General features: G+C 43.6%; 2 protein-coding genes across 7 annotated transcripts in view; both read left to right on the top strand.

The window, feature by feature from the left end:
• Positions 1-18,828, top strand: part of ST8SIA5 (ST8 alpha-N-acetyl-neuraminide alpha-2,8-sialyltransferase 5) — a 230,207-nt gene that overhangs the window by 160,726 nt on the left and 50,653 nt on the right. The window lies entirely within an intron of this gene.
• Positions 10,061-18,828, top strand: part of LOXHD1 (lipoxygenase homology PLAT domains 1) — a 244,313-nt gene continuing 235,545 nt past the window's right edge. Inside the window, exon 1 of the mRNA XM_089779460.1 lies at positions 10,061-10,784. Within this exon, the coding sequence (XP_089635586.1) occupies positions 10,376-10,784 (409 nt within the window). The 5' untranslated portion in view covers positions 10,061-10,375. The remainder of the gene's footprint in view (positions 10,785-18,828) is intronic.

Raw genomic sequence — 18,828 nt, forward strand, 5'->3', positions numbered from 1 at the left:
AAGTAAAAAAGATGCTAATCACGGAATTCACTGATGATGCTGTCCTCATAGTTCAGGGGAGAATCACTTAATCTCTCTGGCTGTGTCTAGACTGGCAAGTTTTTCCGCAAAATCAGATGATTTTGCGGAAAAACTTGCCAGCTGTCTACACTGGCCGCTTGAATTTCTGGAAGAGCACTGACGATCTCATGTAAGATCGTCAGTGCTTTTCCGGAAATACTATGCTGCTCCCGTTCGGGCAAAAGTCTTTTTCTGAAAGACTTTTGCGCAAAAGGGCCAGTGTAGACAGCACAGTACTCTTTTCTGCAAAAAAGCCCCGATCGCGAAAATGGCGATCGGAGCTTTTTTGCGGAAAACCACGTCTAGATTGGCCATGGACGCTTTTCCGAAAAAAGTGCTGTTGCGGAAAATCATCCTGCCAATCTAGACGTGCTTTTCTGAAAATGCTTTTAACGGAAAAGTTTTCCGTTAAAAGCATTTTCGGAAAATCATGCCAGTGTGTTTTAGTTCCCCTACTTGTAAAATGGGTTTAAGAACAGTTACCTTGCTGAGGCATAGATGCTAATAGTGGCCATGTTGCTACACCCTTGGATTTTAAGTAGTAATAACAACCCAGATATATGGTTTCCAACGTCAGCACCCCCAATATAAAAATTGTTCCAGCACCAGTACACAGAAGTGTTGTAGGGCTTACTTAGGCTTCATAAAATATTCATACTTATGTAAAGCAAAAGGCAGAGATAGCTGTGCATGTGGTGGGAACTGAGGAAAACTGTCTGGCCTACCATTAATAGGAAAGAGGCATGCTGTTCTGTTAAAAATGATCTGAGGTACATTGTTCCTTTAAACAATGTTCTGACAAAGTCTCACTTTTGTTAAATCACATATTACCAGCAGGGGACGTTGTATCCATATATGTGAAAACAAAGAGCTAAGGAGAAAGATTAAACCTTTTTTTAAAATGCGTCTTTTCCTGAGGTAACTAAATGACATCCAATGGTTGACAAACTAGGCCAAACCTGAAAATCCAGAACTGCTCTTGGAGGAGAAATATAATATAAATACATTTTCTTCCGACAAAGGTATTTTTCTCCCAAAACATGAGCAGCTGGGGTGAGAGTGAGGAGAAATAAAATCTCCCACTACATTTCATATCCTGTTCTCAGATGTGCAGTACATGAAAGCAATGCAGTACAATCTATATTTTGATGAACACCTCACACAAAAGTCACCCCCCACAGTCTGTTAATCCCATGTCGCAGCACTGCATGCATAGGGAAGGGGAACTAGAGGACTAGAGAATCTCTTGAATGTTTTCCTTTCCTTCACTGAAACAAAAGCATGCATCAGATCTCTAACCCGGGCATACGGATATGCTGGCCTGCAAGTGTATTTACTAGACATTTTCCAGGGATGGAGAAAACGCTACCCTAGCCCCAGCTGTGTACAAAAGACCCATAACACGTGTGAACCACTATAGTTTTGTTGCAAGTTGTAGGAGGAAGCTGCAGAGTGGTGCTCTATGTATTTGAGTGGACCAAGGGGTGGGTGGTTATGTGGGTGGGCATGGATAACCAATGGGTATCAAAATTGTGCAGGATCCACAGGCCAATGCCCTACATTAAGAGCTACCATAGAGAGATGTGAGCCATACTAGTCTCCAGAAAGGAAATGAGGGGTAGCACTATCTATGAGGTCAATGAGAGCAGCAACACATTTAACATGTGCAACTTACGGAACTGACAACAATCTGTATCCATCATCTAAAAGGTCTCAAAACCTGTGAAACAATCACACTATAAACTCATAGATCCATAGACCATCTATTCTGACCTCCTGCCTCTCACAGAAAGTTAAATTTTGCCCAGTTACCTTCGTACTGAGCCCATTCTTAAGGCTAGCTCTCAGTGGAGACCAAGAGGAATAGAGCACAGTTGGGAGAGGGAATAAAGGTGATTTTAAGATACCTTTTCATTTCCCCAATCCTAGGATGGGGAGAGTGGCTAATCCAGAGCTCAGGGTAACTTGGAGCATCCTATGGGTTGTTGTGGCACCTATAGATCTTTAGGGGTTCCCTAGTCACAGTCTCCCTTTCCCTGGAATTGATTGACCTAACTTCCATTAATCTATCTAGCTCTTTTTTGAATCCTGTTAAAGTTCTAGCCTTCACCACATCCTCTGGCAAGGAGTTCCACAGGTTGACTGTGCGCTGAGTGAAGAAACACTTCCTTTTGTTTGTTTAAAACCTACTGCCTATTAATTTCATTTGGTGACCCCTAGTACCTATATTGTGGGAATAAGTAAATAACTTTTCCTTATTCACTTTTTCCACACCAGTCATGATTTTATAGACCTATATTATATCCCCTCTTAGTCTCTTCCTATAAACCAATTGGTCCACTTCTCTCGCACTTTTTCTTTTCGCAGACTGATGTAAATAGAGGGGGCCAGGGTAGCTGCTGCTAACTCAGGATTTATTTTGAACAGTTCTGCATTCAACTTATCCTTGCTAGGTGTTGTCCCCTTTATTAAGGCTTTGATGGCTTGAACGATCTCTTCATTAGATGGGGTGTCTGTGTTGACATCAAGATCTTTTTCTGCCTCCTAAATATTTGCTTCCTCTTTAGGCAGCTCTCTGTTTACCAACTCTTTGCAATGCTCTGTCCAGTGCATTTCTTATTCTTTTCCTGTTGTTAGTAGGGATATGTCTATACTCCAGAGCTATTTCAGGATGCCAGAAGTATCCCAAAATAAGCTATTTTGTGTCTATTGAAGCAGCCCGTTATTTCAAAATAGATTTCAAAATAACGGGTGGCTTAATCCGACATCCTGGTAACCCTCATTCCACAAGGGTTAAGGGGAATTTTGGAATAGCAAGTTATTTTGAAATTTGGCACTGTGTAAACGGAGCCAAATTATGAAATAAGCTATTTTGAAATAGCAACGAAATAAGCTACACAATTTGCACAGCACACATTTTGTAGCTTCTTTTGAGGCAAGGATACTGTGTATATGCACCTTAGGTCACTTTGTTTGTTCCTTATGAGAATGTTTGTTACTGTCCACCATTTACCACGGATAAGCCACATCATTTTTAGTTGGTTCCTTGTTAACCAAAGAACTGCAAAAAGCACAAAAGTGCCACAGAATGTTATTACTGACAAATTGCTTACATTCTCCTTTTTTCCATTTGATTTTAAAAAATTCAACAGGAATATAGTGTACATACATTTCAGTGCACCACTTGAACCTAAATGCAGGACAATGTAGCACTTTAAAGACTAACAAGATGGTTTATTAGATGATGAGCTTTCGTGGGCCAGACCCACTTCCTCAGATCAAATAGTGGAAGAAAGTAGTCACAACCATATATACCAAAGGATACAATTAAAAAAATGAACAAATATGAAAAGGACAAATCACATTGCAGAACAGAAGGGGAATGCGGGGGGGTGGGAAGGGGGAGGAAGGAAGGTAAGTGTCTGTGAATTGCTGATATTAAAGGTAGGGAGAGTGGGATGTTTGTGAGTTAATGGTATTACAGGTGATAATTGGGGAAACTGTCTTGGTAATGGGTGAGAAAGTTCAAAGTCTTGTTAAGTCCTTGTTGGCAAGTGTCGAATTTTAACATAAATGACAGTTCAGAGGATTCCCTTTCAAGTGCAGATGTAAAAGGTCTTTGTAGCAGAATGCAGGTGGCTAAGTCATTTAGAGAGTGTCCTTTCTGGTTAAAGTGGCAAGAAACTGTTTTCTCTTTGTGATCTTGTCTGATATCTGTTTTGTGGGCATTAATCCTTTGGCGAAGTGTCTGAGATGTTTGTCCAATGTACATAGCAGACGGACACTTTCGGCACATGATAGCGTAGATTATATTTCTGGATGCGCAGGAATATGTGTTCTTGATCTTATAACTCACTTGGTTAGGTCCAATAATGGTATCAGCAGAATGAATATGTGGACAAAGCTGGCAACGGGGTTTGTTGCAAGGGAAGGTACCAGGGTTGGTATTAGTGTGGTATGTCCTGTGGTGGTTGGTAAGAATCATCTTGAGGTTAGGTGGTTGTCTATAGGAGACTATGGGTCTGTCTCCCAGAGCCTCTTTGAGTATGGTATCCTGTTCCAATATAGGCTGTAGTTTATTGATAATGTGTTGGACAGGTTTAAGTTGGGGGTTGTAGGTGATGACAAGTGGTGTTCTATTGTTGGTTTTCTTGGGTCTGTCTTGAAGTAGATGGTTTCTAGGTATTCGTCTGGCTCTTTCAATTTGCTTTTTTATTTCTCTGGGTGGGTAGTTGAGATTTATAAATGCTTGGTAGAGATCCTGAAGCTTCTGGTCTCTGTCAGTGGGATTAGAGCAGATGCGGTTGTCAGATTTGTCAGTTTCACATGCATTCATTTTTTTGATTGTATCACTTTGGTATATATGGTTGTGCTGATTTTCTTCCACATATTGATCTGAGGAAGTGGGTCTGGCCCACGAAAGCTCATCACCTAATAAACCATTTTGTTAGTCTTTGAAGTGCTACATAGTTCTGTCTTTTGTTTCTGTTTTTCACTGGTAAGCCTTGTCTAGAGCCTTAGGCAATTACCACGCTTGGTACCCACTAATGCCACCCTGGCACTTGTAACCCCCTAAGCCTGTCCCATGACCCCCCAAGGCTGAGAAACATTGATCTAGATGATCAGAGTAACTTCTGGAAGGCCTCTGCGTACTGCCAGGGATACACATACCCTAGGCTGAGAACCATTGATCTCAAGGACTGCCTAAAGCGCCACGACGAAGTCTGTGATCAACTATTTCACTTCTCTGGCACACTGGAATGCTCTCCAACAAGAGTTCACCTGCGCGGGAGACAAAGCTTTCTTGGGGGTTGATCTGTGACTGCAAGATGAACTCCCACAGGAACGAAGGACCATCATAAAGCAAAACACCTTCCGTTTCAAGTACTAGATGCACTTCTTTGACTGTGCCTTCTCTAACATAAATATGTAGCAACGGGTCTAGTCACCGACCAGCAACAACAACAACAAAAAAACCCAGAAAAAGACACCACTGTACAGGCGTCTCCTCTGGGGTGAGGATGAGAGCACAAACAACAAGTGAGAGATGTTAGTTGTGTTACTTAACACGTATGATATGGTGGCCTGCCATGAAGGGCGGGAATGTCTACTGGTCAGCCCTCTTCCACAGCTGGCATGGATCTTTAAGGATCTTGAATGGCCCAATAAAGGATCTGAGGAGGACTAGGGCTAGGGAGAGAGAGAAAGCCATCTCATTAATAAGCAGCTGGGGAAAAGACAGATATTTCTTCTTTCCAGGCTTGGGTCCAGGAATCTAGCTGGTTGGGTAGGACAAAGCTTCTCTCCTACCAAACCAGTCGGGGGATGAAGTGGGAGTAAGGGGTCCGCAAAAAGGCTGACTCCTCCCTCTCAGTCAGCAGACACTCACAGGAAAAGCCTGATTGGCTTATCCCTTCAGAGGGAAAGGCTAATGGGAGAGGGGGTTCAGCTGAAGGGAACTGGCAAAAGTCTTGCTGCTGACTATTCCAAGGCACCATGGCTGAGAAGAAGGCTAAGGGGCACCCCCTTCCTGAAGGAGGAAGCTCAGGCAAGAGGCCTGAGCAAAGAATCCCAACTCAGAAAGAGGGCTGAGGGGAGACGCCTGTCTGAAGTAGAGAGATGTCACCTGCTGTAAAGATGACAGGCAAAAGGACTGGAGAAGAAAGGCTGGGAGTGGTTTTCAAGAAAGCACCATCACTGCCTAAGAAGAAGTTTGGAGAAAACACACATCCAGGCAGGGTTAGCAAAGTCCAGAGACCTGCTAAAGATGCTGACAAGAAGGGTGAAAGTAGGAGTAGCCAGAAGGAATGACTATAAATCATTTAGTTCCTTGCACAAACCCTGAGATCTAAACTTTTTTAGCCTGGAACTGATGAATCCACCTTGAGGCACCTAAATAGATAGCCCGACGAAGGGCTCAAATCTGTAAGTCATGAGATTCCAAAAGACATGAGATTTTATTATTCGGATATCCTGTGGTTTTGAGGGGTTTCTTTTTGGTCTTGAGTCTACACAGACACAATGTTCATTTTAAAGAGAGATGTTTGTGCCTGCACATACATGTACTGATGTGTCAGTTCGTCAGGGAATAAATCTGAGTAGAAACTTCATTATCATTTAGATAATGCACATATTGCATATGCTAAACAATTGCTCATCAGTGAAAATTTGGGCAATCCCCACTCCATTTAGGGGTACAGAATTGCATTCCTGGGTTCAGGTGCCAGTGGAGTTGTTTAGAACAGTTCCATTACCACCAGTGAAGCTATACTGATTTATGGCAGTACCCCAGTGATGGGCAACCTGAGGCCCGTGGGCCACATGGACCCCCCCCCCCCCCGGGGCTCCACCTGCAGTCTGTGGACTCCATGTCTGCCCCTCTTCCCCCATGCACCTCTTGCACACTGGAGCACTGGAACCCTGCACTTTCTTACTTCCTACTCCCACTCCTCTCCTTCCCAGCACTTTCGGAACACCATGAATCTGCTAATTTGCACTTCATTCCCACTCCTCCTCCTCCCCCTCCCTCCCAGAGCTGGAACACTGTGAATCAGCTGTTCATGTCTGTTCAAGCTCCAGGAGGGAGGGGAAGGAGCAGGACGGAGCGTGAATCAGGTGCTTTGCAATGCTCTGAATGTGCTGGGAAGGAGGGGGAGGAGAAGGAAATATGAGGGCTCCGGTGTCCCAGTGCACAAGAGGCACATAGAGGACGATGGGCCGACAAGGGGCTCGTGGGTTGCCTTAGCTCACTGAGATGAAGGAGGGCCATACTTGCAACCCACTCACTGTTCGTGGTTGTCCACTGCTGGTCTATCCCCTTGTTGTTAAAGGTGACTGCACAGGGGAGGGAAGGGACATGGGCTTGTGACTTTTTTCTCCTTCGCGAGGAAGAAAAGAGTCTTGAAATTTCTAGTGAGATGATGATGTACCAAGAGCTCAGCAAGTGAAAGCTGAACTATTATAGGGAAAGTGACTGTTAGTCAGATTGTTTAAACCTTTGAAACCCATTATTCTCCGTTTTGTCAGTACTCTCTATATTAAAGGACATTATTCAGTGATAGCTTCCAGCGAGGCTATGACATTTAATGCATCTGTTCAGTAATAGACCCATCAAAGAGTCCAGTGCCTTTCCCAGTAAGTCTAAGTTGATGGAGATGCTATACTTCATGGGCATCTGGTAAATGGCATATCCACGTAAGTGGGCCAATTGCCTGGGAACAGATTTATCCTACTTGCACCAGCCTCTTTGTCTTTTCCCCTTCCCCTCTCAGTACAGGATCCCCACTCTTTTTCTTCTCCCTCTTCTGCTGTCTTCTGGCAGTATTTCCCTCCCAACCCCCTTCCCTCCCCAACGTATGAAAAATCCATTTAAATGGTTCACCTGTTGTCTGCTAATCTACTGCATGCACAATAGTTAGTTGGTGTGAACTGATGTTTTCCCAACTAGACTTTTCCCCCAACAGATCTTTTGTTCAATTCATGCTGGTTTCCTGTTCTCGATGGGCTAATAAAAAGTCCAATTTACCACAGATGAGTTTTTTAAAAATTATTTTAATATTGCACAGTGCTTATTTTGAAAGTAATTTGAGCCATAAGAAGCAATTCTGCCCAATCATGACAATAGAACTCAGAGCTGCTGTCAGGATGAGTGCATAATTGCATTGGCACATGCTTCTCTTTCCACTTGGGTTTGCCATGATCACTGTAGTGCACCAATTGTAGGAGCTACGTATTTAAAAGCCCCAAATATTTGTTTACATGACATGCTGTAACAATTACAAGGCGGGTAGTGAGGATCACCTTACAGATAAGAAACATTCTGGAGGTGGCTGGAACTGTGGACCAGATCAGATTTCATGACAAAGAAAAAACACATCTTCATTGTACTCCAGTGGGAGAAGTCTTTGGCAGCATAAATGATTGCCTGCTGTGTACATAACCTGCTGGTGGACCAAAGTCACCCTCAGTGCAACTCTGTGGCAATAAATAGAGTTACACTGAAGCTGAACCAGGCTATATATCTGTTTGTGTTTCATTGTTTTATTTGTTAATACTGAAAATAAAAATGATTTACCAAGCACTAGTTAATATTGTATCATGAATTTCTGTGTATTGTATATTGTATCATGAATTTCACATTTAATTCATAATTTGATAAACCACCGATGCTGCAGGAATTCAGCATGTCCTCTCTTCACTATAGCAGATGGTAGCGGGTGACTCCTTATTATGATCCTATCATGCTAGCGTCCTACTTGTCATAAATTTAGCTCCTGCTCCTTTCGTTAGCATGATTTAGTGCCCATATAACTTGCAAGCTTGGTTACATACAGCAACAACTATACCATAGAAATTGAAAATAGTTTTCCATATAATAATTTTTTAAATTAAATTGCAAATTTTCTATGACAAGTCCAATAAAAGCATATTTACACAAGACGAGATCAGATTTTTTTCTTTCTTTTTACATCTGCAGCCAGACCTTAAATCATCCATTCGTGACTGTGACTCACATTCATGCGAACTGATGTTATTTGTTGTCTTCTTGTGTACTGTATTAGGGAATAGATTTTAAAATAGCCTTGCTGTCTGGAATGATGTCATGATTTGCACTTTTAGAAGTGGGCTTGAATGATTACATTTTTATGTTAGCAAATGTCAATTCCACCTTACATACAGAAAATTAATACAGCCTCTCCCTGACTTATGACCAAGCAATTGGTCTGTAACTCGGTTTGTTCGTAAGTCGGACCCTATAGAGTTGCACGTGACCACGCTGTTCGTAAGCGCGGATCGTGTTCGTAACTCAGGGTCTGCCATTTACGACAGCTTCAGTCGTAAATGCAAATGGTCAAAAGTCGACCGTTCGCAACTCGGGGACCGGCTATAATTTTTAAAATTTATTTTAAATTAATAATTGACAATCAGCAAAATTTACAGATAGGCAAAGTAAGAAAACTGTGGTTTGAGAATTTAAAGTAAAATGTAGTACAGGTTGAACCTCTCTAATCCGGTTCAACCTATATTATTATAAACTTTTGAATTAGCCTGGTTACAAATTAACTTGTGAATCCATAGTAAAAACAGGTCTGATTTGATCATTAAACCATCTTGACTTTATATATTTTGTCATGTGACATTTATCAATTTATAACATTTTAACTCTTTGTACCTCAATGTGCCTACTGCGGTGGTTCTCAAACTTGAACCCACTGTAGCAGCGTTTGTCCATGAAAGCAACCTGAGCGGCTCATGTACTGTTGCTAAACTAGTTCATTTGCTCCATTGGGTTTGGCCAAGTTAGGTCATTACAAGGGCACTGCAGAGCAAACAAAGCATTTTCATTCACCCACTCTAGTTAAGTTGCTGAATATTAATGTTAATTTGATTAGAAATATGGCACGGCAATCTAGGGAACAGAGTAATGGGATCCTGGACTGGTTTACGATGCTGCAAAAGGCTCCATGTGGAGGGCACCTGTGCTGCTTTTCCTGGTCACTATTGTCATGATATCTGGAATGGTCAAAAAAATCCATGTAAAATTGAGACCTCTCTTATCTGTAAATTGATCTTGACACCATGAATAATGGAGAGGAAATGCAGACCAGTAAGGTAAGGTAGCTGGATGGGTCTCCTTTTTCACCTGGCTGTCTATCTTGTGGGCACATGAACTTAGTATCAGTAAGTAATTTTTCATGAGGTTTCTGAAACTGCTGCAGGCAGTGAAGGGAGAGAAGCATACTTTCCCCCTTCTAAGCTTGCATGTGTGCTAAAGACAAGGAAGAGTGTTGTCATATGCCCCACCTGACCTATTCTCCAAAGTTCCATTTCCTTGATTGGCTAGTTCTGATACCATAGCCCCAGATTGTTATATGATTCTCCTCTAGGGACGAAAATTGAAAGTTCTTACCATGGACCCATGAATAAATAATGTTACCGAAAAAGAAGAAAACCCCAAAGACAAGGAAAGGACAAAGAGGAAGGTGCATGGGTCAAAGAGGTGGAGGAGAGACAGGAGGCATTAGAAGAAGAAGAAGGCAGACTAATTGCTAATGAGATCAGTGGTTCAAGAAAGAAAAGCAAGCTTACAATATACTGAAGTTTAGCTGGTGAGCAGGGAAGAAACGCAGACGCTGAAGAGTTAGAGGATCCCAGTCACAGATATAAAAGGGAAAAGAAACAAGGAGTTAGGGAAATCAATCAAAAGGGAACAAATTGGAAGGTAAAGTCTTAAGGAAAGAGTAGCAGAGATCCAGGAGAGGTGATAGTAGTATGTGAGTAGTATTAAACCAGTGAGGAGGAGAACAATAATGACATGAAAGAGAAGAGTAAGAAGAATAAAGCCACAGAGGAGGAGGAGGAGAAGGAAGATGAAATCCGTGACAAAAAGAAGAAAAAATCCTCTTCCACTGAGGCCTTTGAAAAGAAGAAAACAAAGACCAAGGAGGGATTAGATGATGGGGAGGTGAAGAAGAAGAAAAAGAAGGACAAGGGATGTGAAAACACCAGCGATGATGAGGATGAGGATGCGGATGCAAAAAAACAGAAGAAAAAGGCCAAAAAAGGCAAGGAGGAGGAGAAATTGGACAAGAAGAAGGGGAAAGGTGACAAATCCAAGAAAGGAAAAAAAGAGTTGAGCTTTGCAGAGGTATATGAACAGGAGCTGCGGGATTATCACTCAGATTCTGCCAATGAAACAGAAGATGAGTACAACAAGAAAAAAGGTGAATGTGGTCCTCTCTAATCTCTCTCTTTGAGCTGGCTCTTGATGCTGCTTAGCTTGCAATATGGATGTTACTTGTTTAGCTCTAGAGATATCTTTGGGTATCTCTCCTAACAGATAGAGTGCTTGTCATTCCTGCATGGGGAATTCTTAATTTAAAAAGTGGAATATGGATTTTTCACATGGAAATTTCAATAAGCTAATGGTGTGATGGGGTATGTGTTAAATCTTCTGTTTGTGGTCATATAATTCAGTAATGAAAGAGTTGTTCTCAATGTAAAAAAACAATTATATTATGTTGCACCTAGAGCATCGGGTGGGGATCAGACTCTCATTGTGCTAGGACAGTGTATATACATATAACAAAAAGATAATCCCTGCTCCAAAGAGCTTCCAGTCAAATAATGTGGGGATAGACAACAGTGATTTCCCCAAACAGGTGAGGGGGAGCAAAAGGTGACCTTGAGATTATTATGATTAGTGTATTCACAGCTGTCCAAGTAACCAAACAAGTCTAGAGACAGCATGGCTGAACTTTCAAAAACATTATGTTCGCATGGTAAATTATCCCTTGGTTTTCTATAGCACTTGTCAGACAGGATAAAACAACACACTGGATACTAACATTGCAGGTAACATACAATGGGTCAGTTATTAAGTGCTCATCTGTAGTTCCAATCTGCCTAGGATGCTAGAACCTGTTTTATTTGAAGAGGAATTGTTGATCTGAGTGCTGGGGGAATTCTTAAGCTCTTCTGGACAGGAGCATGGGCTCTTTAGCTTCCATGAAAGACCTCAGGTTAGCATTTCATCTGAAGGGTAGCAGCTTGACTTATCCCCCTAACACTGTGCTGAAGTGTTAATATTGGATTTAAACCCAGTTCAGTGAGTGTGACGTGACCCCACAAGCTTGTGGCTGACAGAGCAGAGTGCTACAAAGTGAGCAGTGGTGACCCATAACACATCTCCAGCACCTGACATGTTTCAACAGGCAACCTTCAGTAAATGAGAGGGTGCTCACAGCTAAAGCAAGTTTATATATAGATCAAAGACATAGGAACAGAACAGAGAAGTGCATGCACTAGTTGTCCATTATCTATTCCAATAGCTGGGCAACGGATTGTTCTGGAGATCACAGGCAAGTCTCTGAATCTCTGTGCTTCACTTTCCCCATTTGTTAAACCGGGATGCTAGTATTTACTCCCTACACTTAGAGATCCTCCAAACTGCATCCATTCCAAGTATTAATTGTTATTTGAAGCACAGAGTGAGGTTGGGTGGTGACTCCTGGAGCAGTGTTTTATATGGCACTGTTTGAAACAGACAAACAGAGCTGCCCTGTCCATAGAACGGTTCAGGTCTGCCATCCCTGGCCCTGCACTTTGGAGCCCCGTAGGGCCCAGGGTGGCCTGGGGGATTACCATGGGGCCTGGTGCCAGCAGCAGGGGTCATACCCGCCCTCACACTCTCCAGTGGCGGTAGGAAGTGAAGCAACCCAGTAACCTGTTTTGATCCACCATCTCCCAGCCAGGATGGTCCACTTCAGCATGGTGGTGGGATGTGGAGCAACCCAGCCCCAGCCTGCCCCACTCCCTTTAGAGCCACGGCTGGGAGTTGGGCCAGGGCGAGCAGCATGGGATGGGGATGGATTGCTCCGATTCCTACCACTGCAGTGGGTGTGGGGGAGCCCAACCCTTGCTGTCAGTGCCAGGGGCACTTTGCTCGGGTGCAGGGGGTTTGGAGGAAGGAGTGGAACAGGAGCAGGGGGGAGCCGAGCAGGGGTAGAGCTTGGGGGAAGAAGTGGAGTGGGGGCAGGGCAGGGGCGGAGTAGGGCTGGGAGGAGGGGGGCAGGGCCTGGGATGGAGGGGTGTGTTGGTCCCAGGCTCCACACTCCCCTAAGGATGGCCCTGTAGACAAATCATTACATCTAATTCTGAGAAAAGTAGGTTTTATTATCATGGGTTAGGAAATACACATCATTTATTTTGCCAATGCATCTTCCTTCAAACCAGTTTCTTTAACTGGTTAACAATAATTAGTAACAATAATTGCTATTCTTTTTGTATTTAGACATGCAAAGATTTATTTATGGCTCAAAGTACCATGGAAATTGTCTTGTCTGACTTCCTGTATGATGCAAGCAAAAAAAAAAAAATGTCACCCAGTCATTCCTGCATTAAGCCTGCTAATTTGTGGCTGATACAGATTGAAGCTGCAGTCCTAGGACTCTTCTTCTCACAAGTGCTCTCAATAAGTTTAGTGGGGCTACTCATGTTTAGCAAGAGCTCCAAGACTGAGCCCTGGATTAGTTTACTCAGAGTCAGTTGGATTTAGTGACATTTTAAATCCATAACATAGTAAAACTATGTGCTGGTGTTTCTATATCATCACTGCAGTGTTGCCCTGGGCAGAAACTCTAGAAAACACTATGCAAGTGAATATCTTAGCCCTCTTTTGGTGATGTCTTTCTTGAAGCACCTTTTAATAGTTCAGATTTGGATTTTTAATTGTAGGTTTATGATACCATCAGTCTGTTGGTTCTAGTAGGTCTTCAAGGAAGTTTCCACTCTCCCAAAAGGCAGCTTTCCAGGTCTTTATCAAAACGTGTGTGAGAGAGAGCTAAGGAAAAAGTGGGGGAAAACATGGAATCAGCACAAATGTCCATTCTTTATTACTCCACATGTGGAGGGGTAGTTCAAGAGAAATTTGGCTTAATTTTTGCTTGTAGAGAGAATAATTTGTGCTTGTTAGCACCAGCAGCATAAACAGTAGGAAGCTGTCTGGCAGATACTAACTGCAGCTACATCCTCCAAACTACTTGAAAGAATTCTGAAATCCTATAATCCTTTTGATGCTTGATTTATGAAGAGTTTCATCCTTTTTCAGCGCCTTGTGCTGTTGCCGCTACATTCAATGCCTTTTTGTTCTAAGCCGACAAGTTCCTTTTTCTCACGATGTGATGAAATCTTCATTCCTGCTTTTGGATGGCAGTAGCATTGACTGAAAGGTGTGATGTTCTCTTTGTGGGATTTCTAAGATTTGTACAAACCCTTCTGTCTCTCCAGACTACCAGCATGCTGGCTAACTTTGATGCTAGCAAGCAGACAACAGCACTGCATCTTGATTCACAGTGTGCAAGGCTGCCTTATAAAAAAAGAAGAGAGGTGGAATAAATATTTTATAAGGTGTGGATTGGTAGTGTCTGTTGCATGTGGTGACTTCTTAATGTTATTAGTGACTAGGTGGAGAGATTCCTTCCTTTTGTTACATTTGACTGGTGATTAAAAAACAAGGGGAATCCAATTGCAAGGAGCAGGGAAACACAAGGCATAAAGTGGCAGGGTGATGCAGCACATGAGGAAATTGTAGCTGAGATAACTGCCCTGTTTAACTGTATTGCAGCTATTGTCTCTTCCTGCACCCTCAATGTTAACTAAGGCCTTGTCTATATTGACATGTTTTATTGTCAAAACCTGCCTTTTGGTGACAAAACCAAAAGAGTGTTTACACGGCAATGCGACTTTTGTCAGGAAAAACATGCTGTTTTGGCAACAAGAAACTTCCACCCTTGTGAGAGACTTTTGTCTTTTCCCTTCCCTTTGTTGTCGACAAAGAGCCAGAGTGGACTCTTCTGTTTGTTTTGTTAAGAGAACTGGCTCCCAACAGTATCCCAGAATGCCTGCCCTGAGGGATGTTCTCAGTGTTTTGTGATCTCTGCTGCCCTACAGGCATGTGCTCCTCCCCTTTCAAAGCTCTGGGGAAATATCTGACATTTAAGCGAGTTGCTCTGTTGGGAGAACAAACAAAGATCAAATCATAGGAGTGCTCCTTCCTTTTCTGCCCTGCTAGAAACCCAGTGTTTGGGAAGAAACAAAGAACAAAACATTAGAATTTGCCTGTTCTGCCTTGCTAGGAACACAGTGGCAGACAAACTGCTGCTGCGGGGGGGGGGGGGCTGGAGAGACAGCTGTGTGGCTTTGACATTCCTCCCCATGAAGAGCTCACAGAGCAGCTCTTCCTTCAGCACTGTGGGATGCTTACCCACATTGCTTTGCTGTATCTGTGGACAGGGTGGTATCTGTGTGACCATGAAATGTTGGCTATGGGAGACAGAGAAATGGGTTTTCACTTTTGGTGACTTTTGCATGCCAATAGCACTTTTGTTGCCAAGCCTTCCAGTGTGGACATAGCCTGAAATCCCAATGTTAACTAAGTGAGGGTATGTCTACACTACCACCCTAGTTCGAACTAGGGTGGTAATGTAGGCAACCGGAGTTGCAAATGAAGCCCGGGATTTGAATTTCCCGGGCTTCATTTGCATGTTGCCGGGCGCCGCCATTTTTAAATGTCCGCTGGTTCGGACTTTGTGCCCGCGGCTACACGCGGCACGAACTAGGTAGTTCGGATTAGGCTTCCTATTCTGAACTACCTGTACACCTCATTCCACGTTCCACGAGGAGTACAGGTAGTTTGGAATAGGAAGCCTAATCCGAACTACCTAGTTCGGGCCGCGTGTAGCCGCGGGCACGGAGTCCGAACCAGCGGACATTTAAAAATGGCGGCGCCCGGCAACATGCAAATGAAGCCCGGAAATTCAAATCCCGGGCTTCATTTGCAACTCCGGTTGCCTACATTACCACCCTAGTTCGAACTAGGGTGGTAGTGTAGACATACCCTTATTTACTAATGTAGGCTCCCTTTACTATAGGAGCCTCTGACTTCTATTGGAAGATCCTTGGTGCTGCAGTCTAGCCCTAGAGACTACAACTCCCATGATGGCTTGAGAAAAAGGAGGCAAACTGTTGCTCTCTTCTAGGCAGTGCAGGAGAGAGTTGTGGAGACTCCAATTTGGAGAGAGGAGCCAGATTGCTGGTGTGAAGCCTTTTCCAGTTCAAGAGCCTGCTACTGAGAGCCTGCTGGGGCTTGGATCTACAGGCTGCTTCAGAGGCTGTTGATGATTGCCCCTGAAGGGGAGAGACCCTGGCTGTGCCTGTGACTGATAAGGGCCTGACTAGAAGGTACTGTGAGGAACTGTGGCCAGAGGACAAACTGACTCTGGGTCCAAAGAGAGGCAGAGTGAACTGTCCAGAAAACCAGAGCTGCTGGCAGTTGTTAGGGACCTGCTCCAGTGGCAGAGGAATTTTACAGTTGTCGCTGCCTGGACTGACACACACAGAATCCGCGCAGTGCTGTCTCACTCCAGCTTCTGATGTTCAAGCGTGTCCATGCAAGAAAGCATCTGGGATGCTGAATCCAGAGGAGTGCACACACTGGGGTGGGATACATGGTGGCAATGTAAATGCCAGTTAGATAAAATCACTTAGGAAAGTTAGATGTCAGCAAGTCACCAGGTCCTGATGAAATGCATCCCAGGATACTCAAGGAGCTGATAGAGGAGGTATCTGAGCCTTTAGCTATGATCTTTGAAAAATCATGGCAGACAGGGGAGATTCCAGAAGACTGGAAAAGGGCAAATATTGTGCCCATCTATAAAAAGGGGAATAAGAACAACCCAGGAAACTACAGACCGGTCAGTTTAACGTCTGTCCCAGGGAAGATAATGGAGCAGGTAATTAAGGAAATCCTATGCAAACACTTGGAAGGTAATAAAGTGATAGGGAATAGCCAGCATGGGTTTGTGAAGAACAAGTCATGCCAAACTAATCTGATAGCTTTCTTTGATAGGATAACGAGCCTTGTGGATAAGGGAGAAGCGGTGGATGTCATATACCTAGATTTTAGTAAGGCATTTGATACGGTCTCGCATGATATTCTTATTGATAAACTAGGCAAATATAACTTAGATAGGGCCACGATAAGGTGGGTGCATAATTGGCTGGATAACCGTAGTCAGAGAGTTGTTGTTAACGGTTCTAAATCCTGCTGGAAAGGGATAACAAGTGGAGTTCCTCAAGGGTCTGTTTTGGGACCCGTACTGTTCAATATCTTCATCAATGATGTAGATATTGGGATAGAGAGTACGCTTATTAAGTTTGCAGATGATACCAAACTGGGTGGGATTGCAACTTCTTTGGAGAATAGGGACATAATTCAAAATGACCTTAGCAAGTTAGAGAAATGGTCAGAGGTAAACAGGATGAGGTTTAATAAAGAGAAATGCAAAGTGCTCCACTTAGGAAGGAACAATCAGTTCCATACATACAAGATGGGAAGCGACTGTCTAGGAAGGAGCATGGCGGAAAGGGATCTAGGGGTCATAGTGGACCACAAGTTGAATATGAGTCAACAGTGTGATGCCGTTGCAAAAAAAGCAAATATGATTCTAGGTTGTATCAACAGGTGTGTTGTAAGCAAAACTCGTGAAGTCATTCTGCCGCTCTACTCTGCACTAGTTAGGCCTCAGCTGGAGTACTGTGTCCAGTTCTGGGCGCCACATTTCAAGAAAGATGTGGAGAAATTGGAAAGGGTACAGAGAAGAGCGACAAGAATGATTAAAGATTTAGAGAACATGACCTATGAAGCCAGGCTTCATGAACTGGGCTTGTTTAGTTTGGAAAAAAGAAGATTAAGGGGGGACATGATAGCGGTTTTCAAATATCTAAAAGGGTGTCACAAGGAGGAAGGAGAAAATGTGTTCCTCTTGGTTTCTGAGGACAGGACAAGGAGTAATGGGCTTAAAGTGCAGCAGGGGAGGTTTAGATTGGACATCAGGAAAAAATTCTTAACTGTCAGTGTGGTCAAATATTGGAATAAATTGCCAAGGGAGGTGGTGGAATCTCCCTCTCTGGAGATATTTAAGAACAGGTTAGATAGACATCTGTCAGGGATGGTGTAGACGGAGCTTGGTCCTGCCTTGAGGGCAGGGGGCTGGACTCGATGACCTCTTGAGGTCCCTTCCAGTCCTATTATTCTATGATTCTATGAAAACTGAACAAGATTCTGCATTGGCCTGCAGTAAGAGGATTGCCTGCTTGCCTGCACCCCGGCCCCTTACGTGCACACAGGACAGCAAACTAAACATGCCCTCTTCCTCTGCAGCCAGCTGCTTGACTGAAAGAGACGGTCGTGCCAGTGCCAGGGATCATGGGGAATCTGAAAGAGTGCATGCTTGTTGGAGAAACCTCCAGTGGACCCTGCAGATCTGCGGCAGGGCGCATAGGATGCCCTCTGCTTCTGTGGGCAGAGCAGTAGAGTGGCTCGGAAAGGCCAAAAGCTTCAGCTTGTGCCTGTGAATGCGCCTGGGCTTGGCTCGATGGTTTGTGCGTAGTGCTGGAATTTGAACCCACTTCCATCTCAAGCAGTTCAGGATCCTACCTTTCACCCAGGCTACTTTGCCTTCCTGGCTGTGTTGTATCCGGTCCTGTTAGCTTCCTCACAAGCAGGCACTAACAGCGGGTGGGTCCTCTCATGTCCTGCCCGGCCCCTGCTGGTTTCCATTAGTCTGTTGGATTTTCTGAGTCTGTGCATGTTCAGCAGTTGCCCAAGCCGTTCTACTTCGTTCATCATGAGCATCTCGCTCCGTGGGTGGATTTCTGTTGAAACTTCATTGATATTTTTGACAGCTCTTGCATCTCATTGGCATGCTCAGCAGCAATCCTGATTTTTCTCTCTAAGGAGCTGGAACTCATATTAAACGTCCCTGTGATGTACATCTTGTCTCAACAGAAAGGGGGTTATGTAAATCTCCTTTGTATGCTAATGATAAGCCTCTTCTGTATCTATTATAGTGTATAGGGATTGGGTTGGATCCCATTAAATACTTTGTGAGCCTTCTCATGACCCTCACAATCTTTTGTGTTTCTGAAGCTCCCAGAGCCCTGTATACAATTGTCATGTCTGACGACTTCTCCTCTCTCCCAACCGCATCAACAGAAATCATCAAAGTGCGGACTTTAGCTATTTATTTTAGCATGTTTTAGAGAAGCATTTTAAAAATGTTTCCTGGAGCTCTGTAGGTGGAAGCTGCTGTAGAAATTCATATTATCATTATAGCCCTGGATTTGTCCATGGTGACTTCTTGGTAAAATGGTCATTTGTAAGAAGGCTTGACTAGATAAAGTGATCTATCGTGAACTTCTTTAAAC

The sequence above is a fragment of the Pelodiscus sinensis genome, chromosome 6 (assembly GCF_052426305.1).
Source record: "Pelodiscus sinensis isolate ZL-2025 chromosome 6, ASM5242630v1, whole genome shotgun sequence".
Lineage (NCBI taxonomy): Eukaryota > Metazoa > Chordata > Testudines > Trionychidae > Pelodiscus > Pelodiscus sinensis.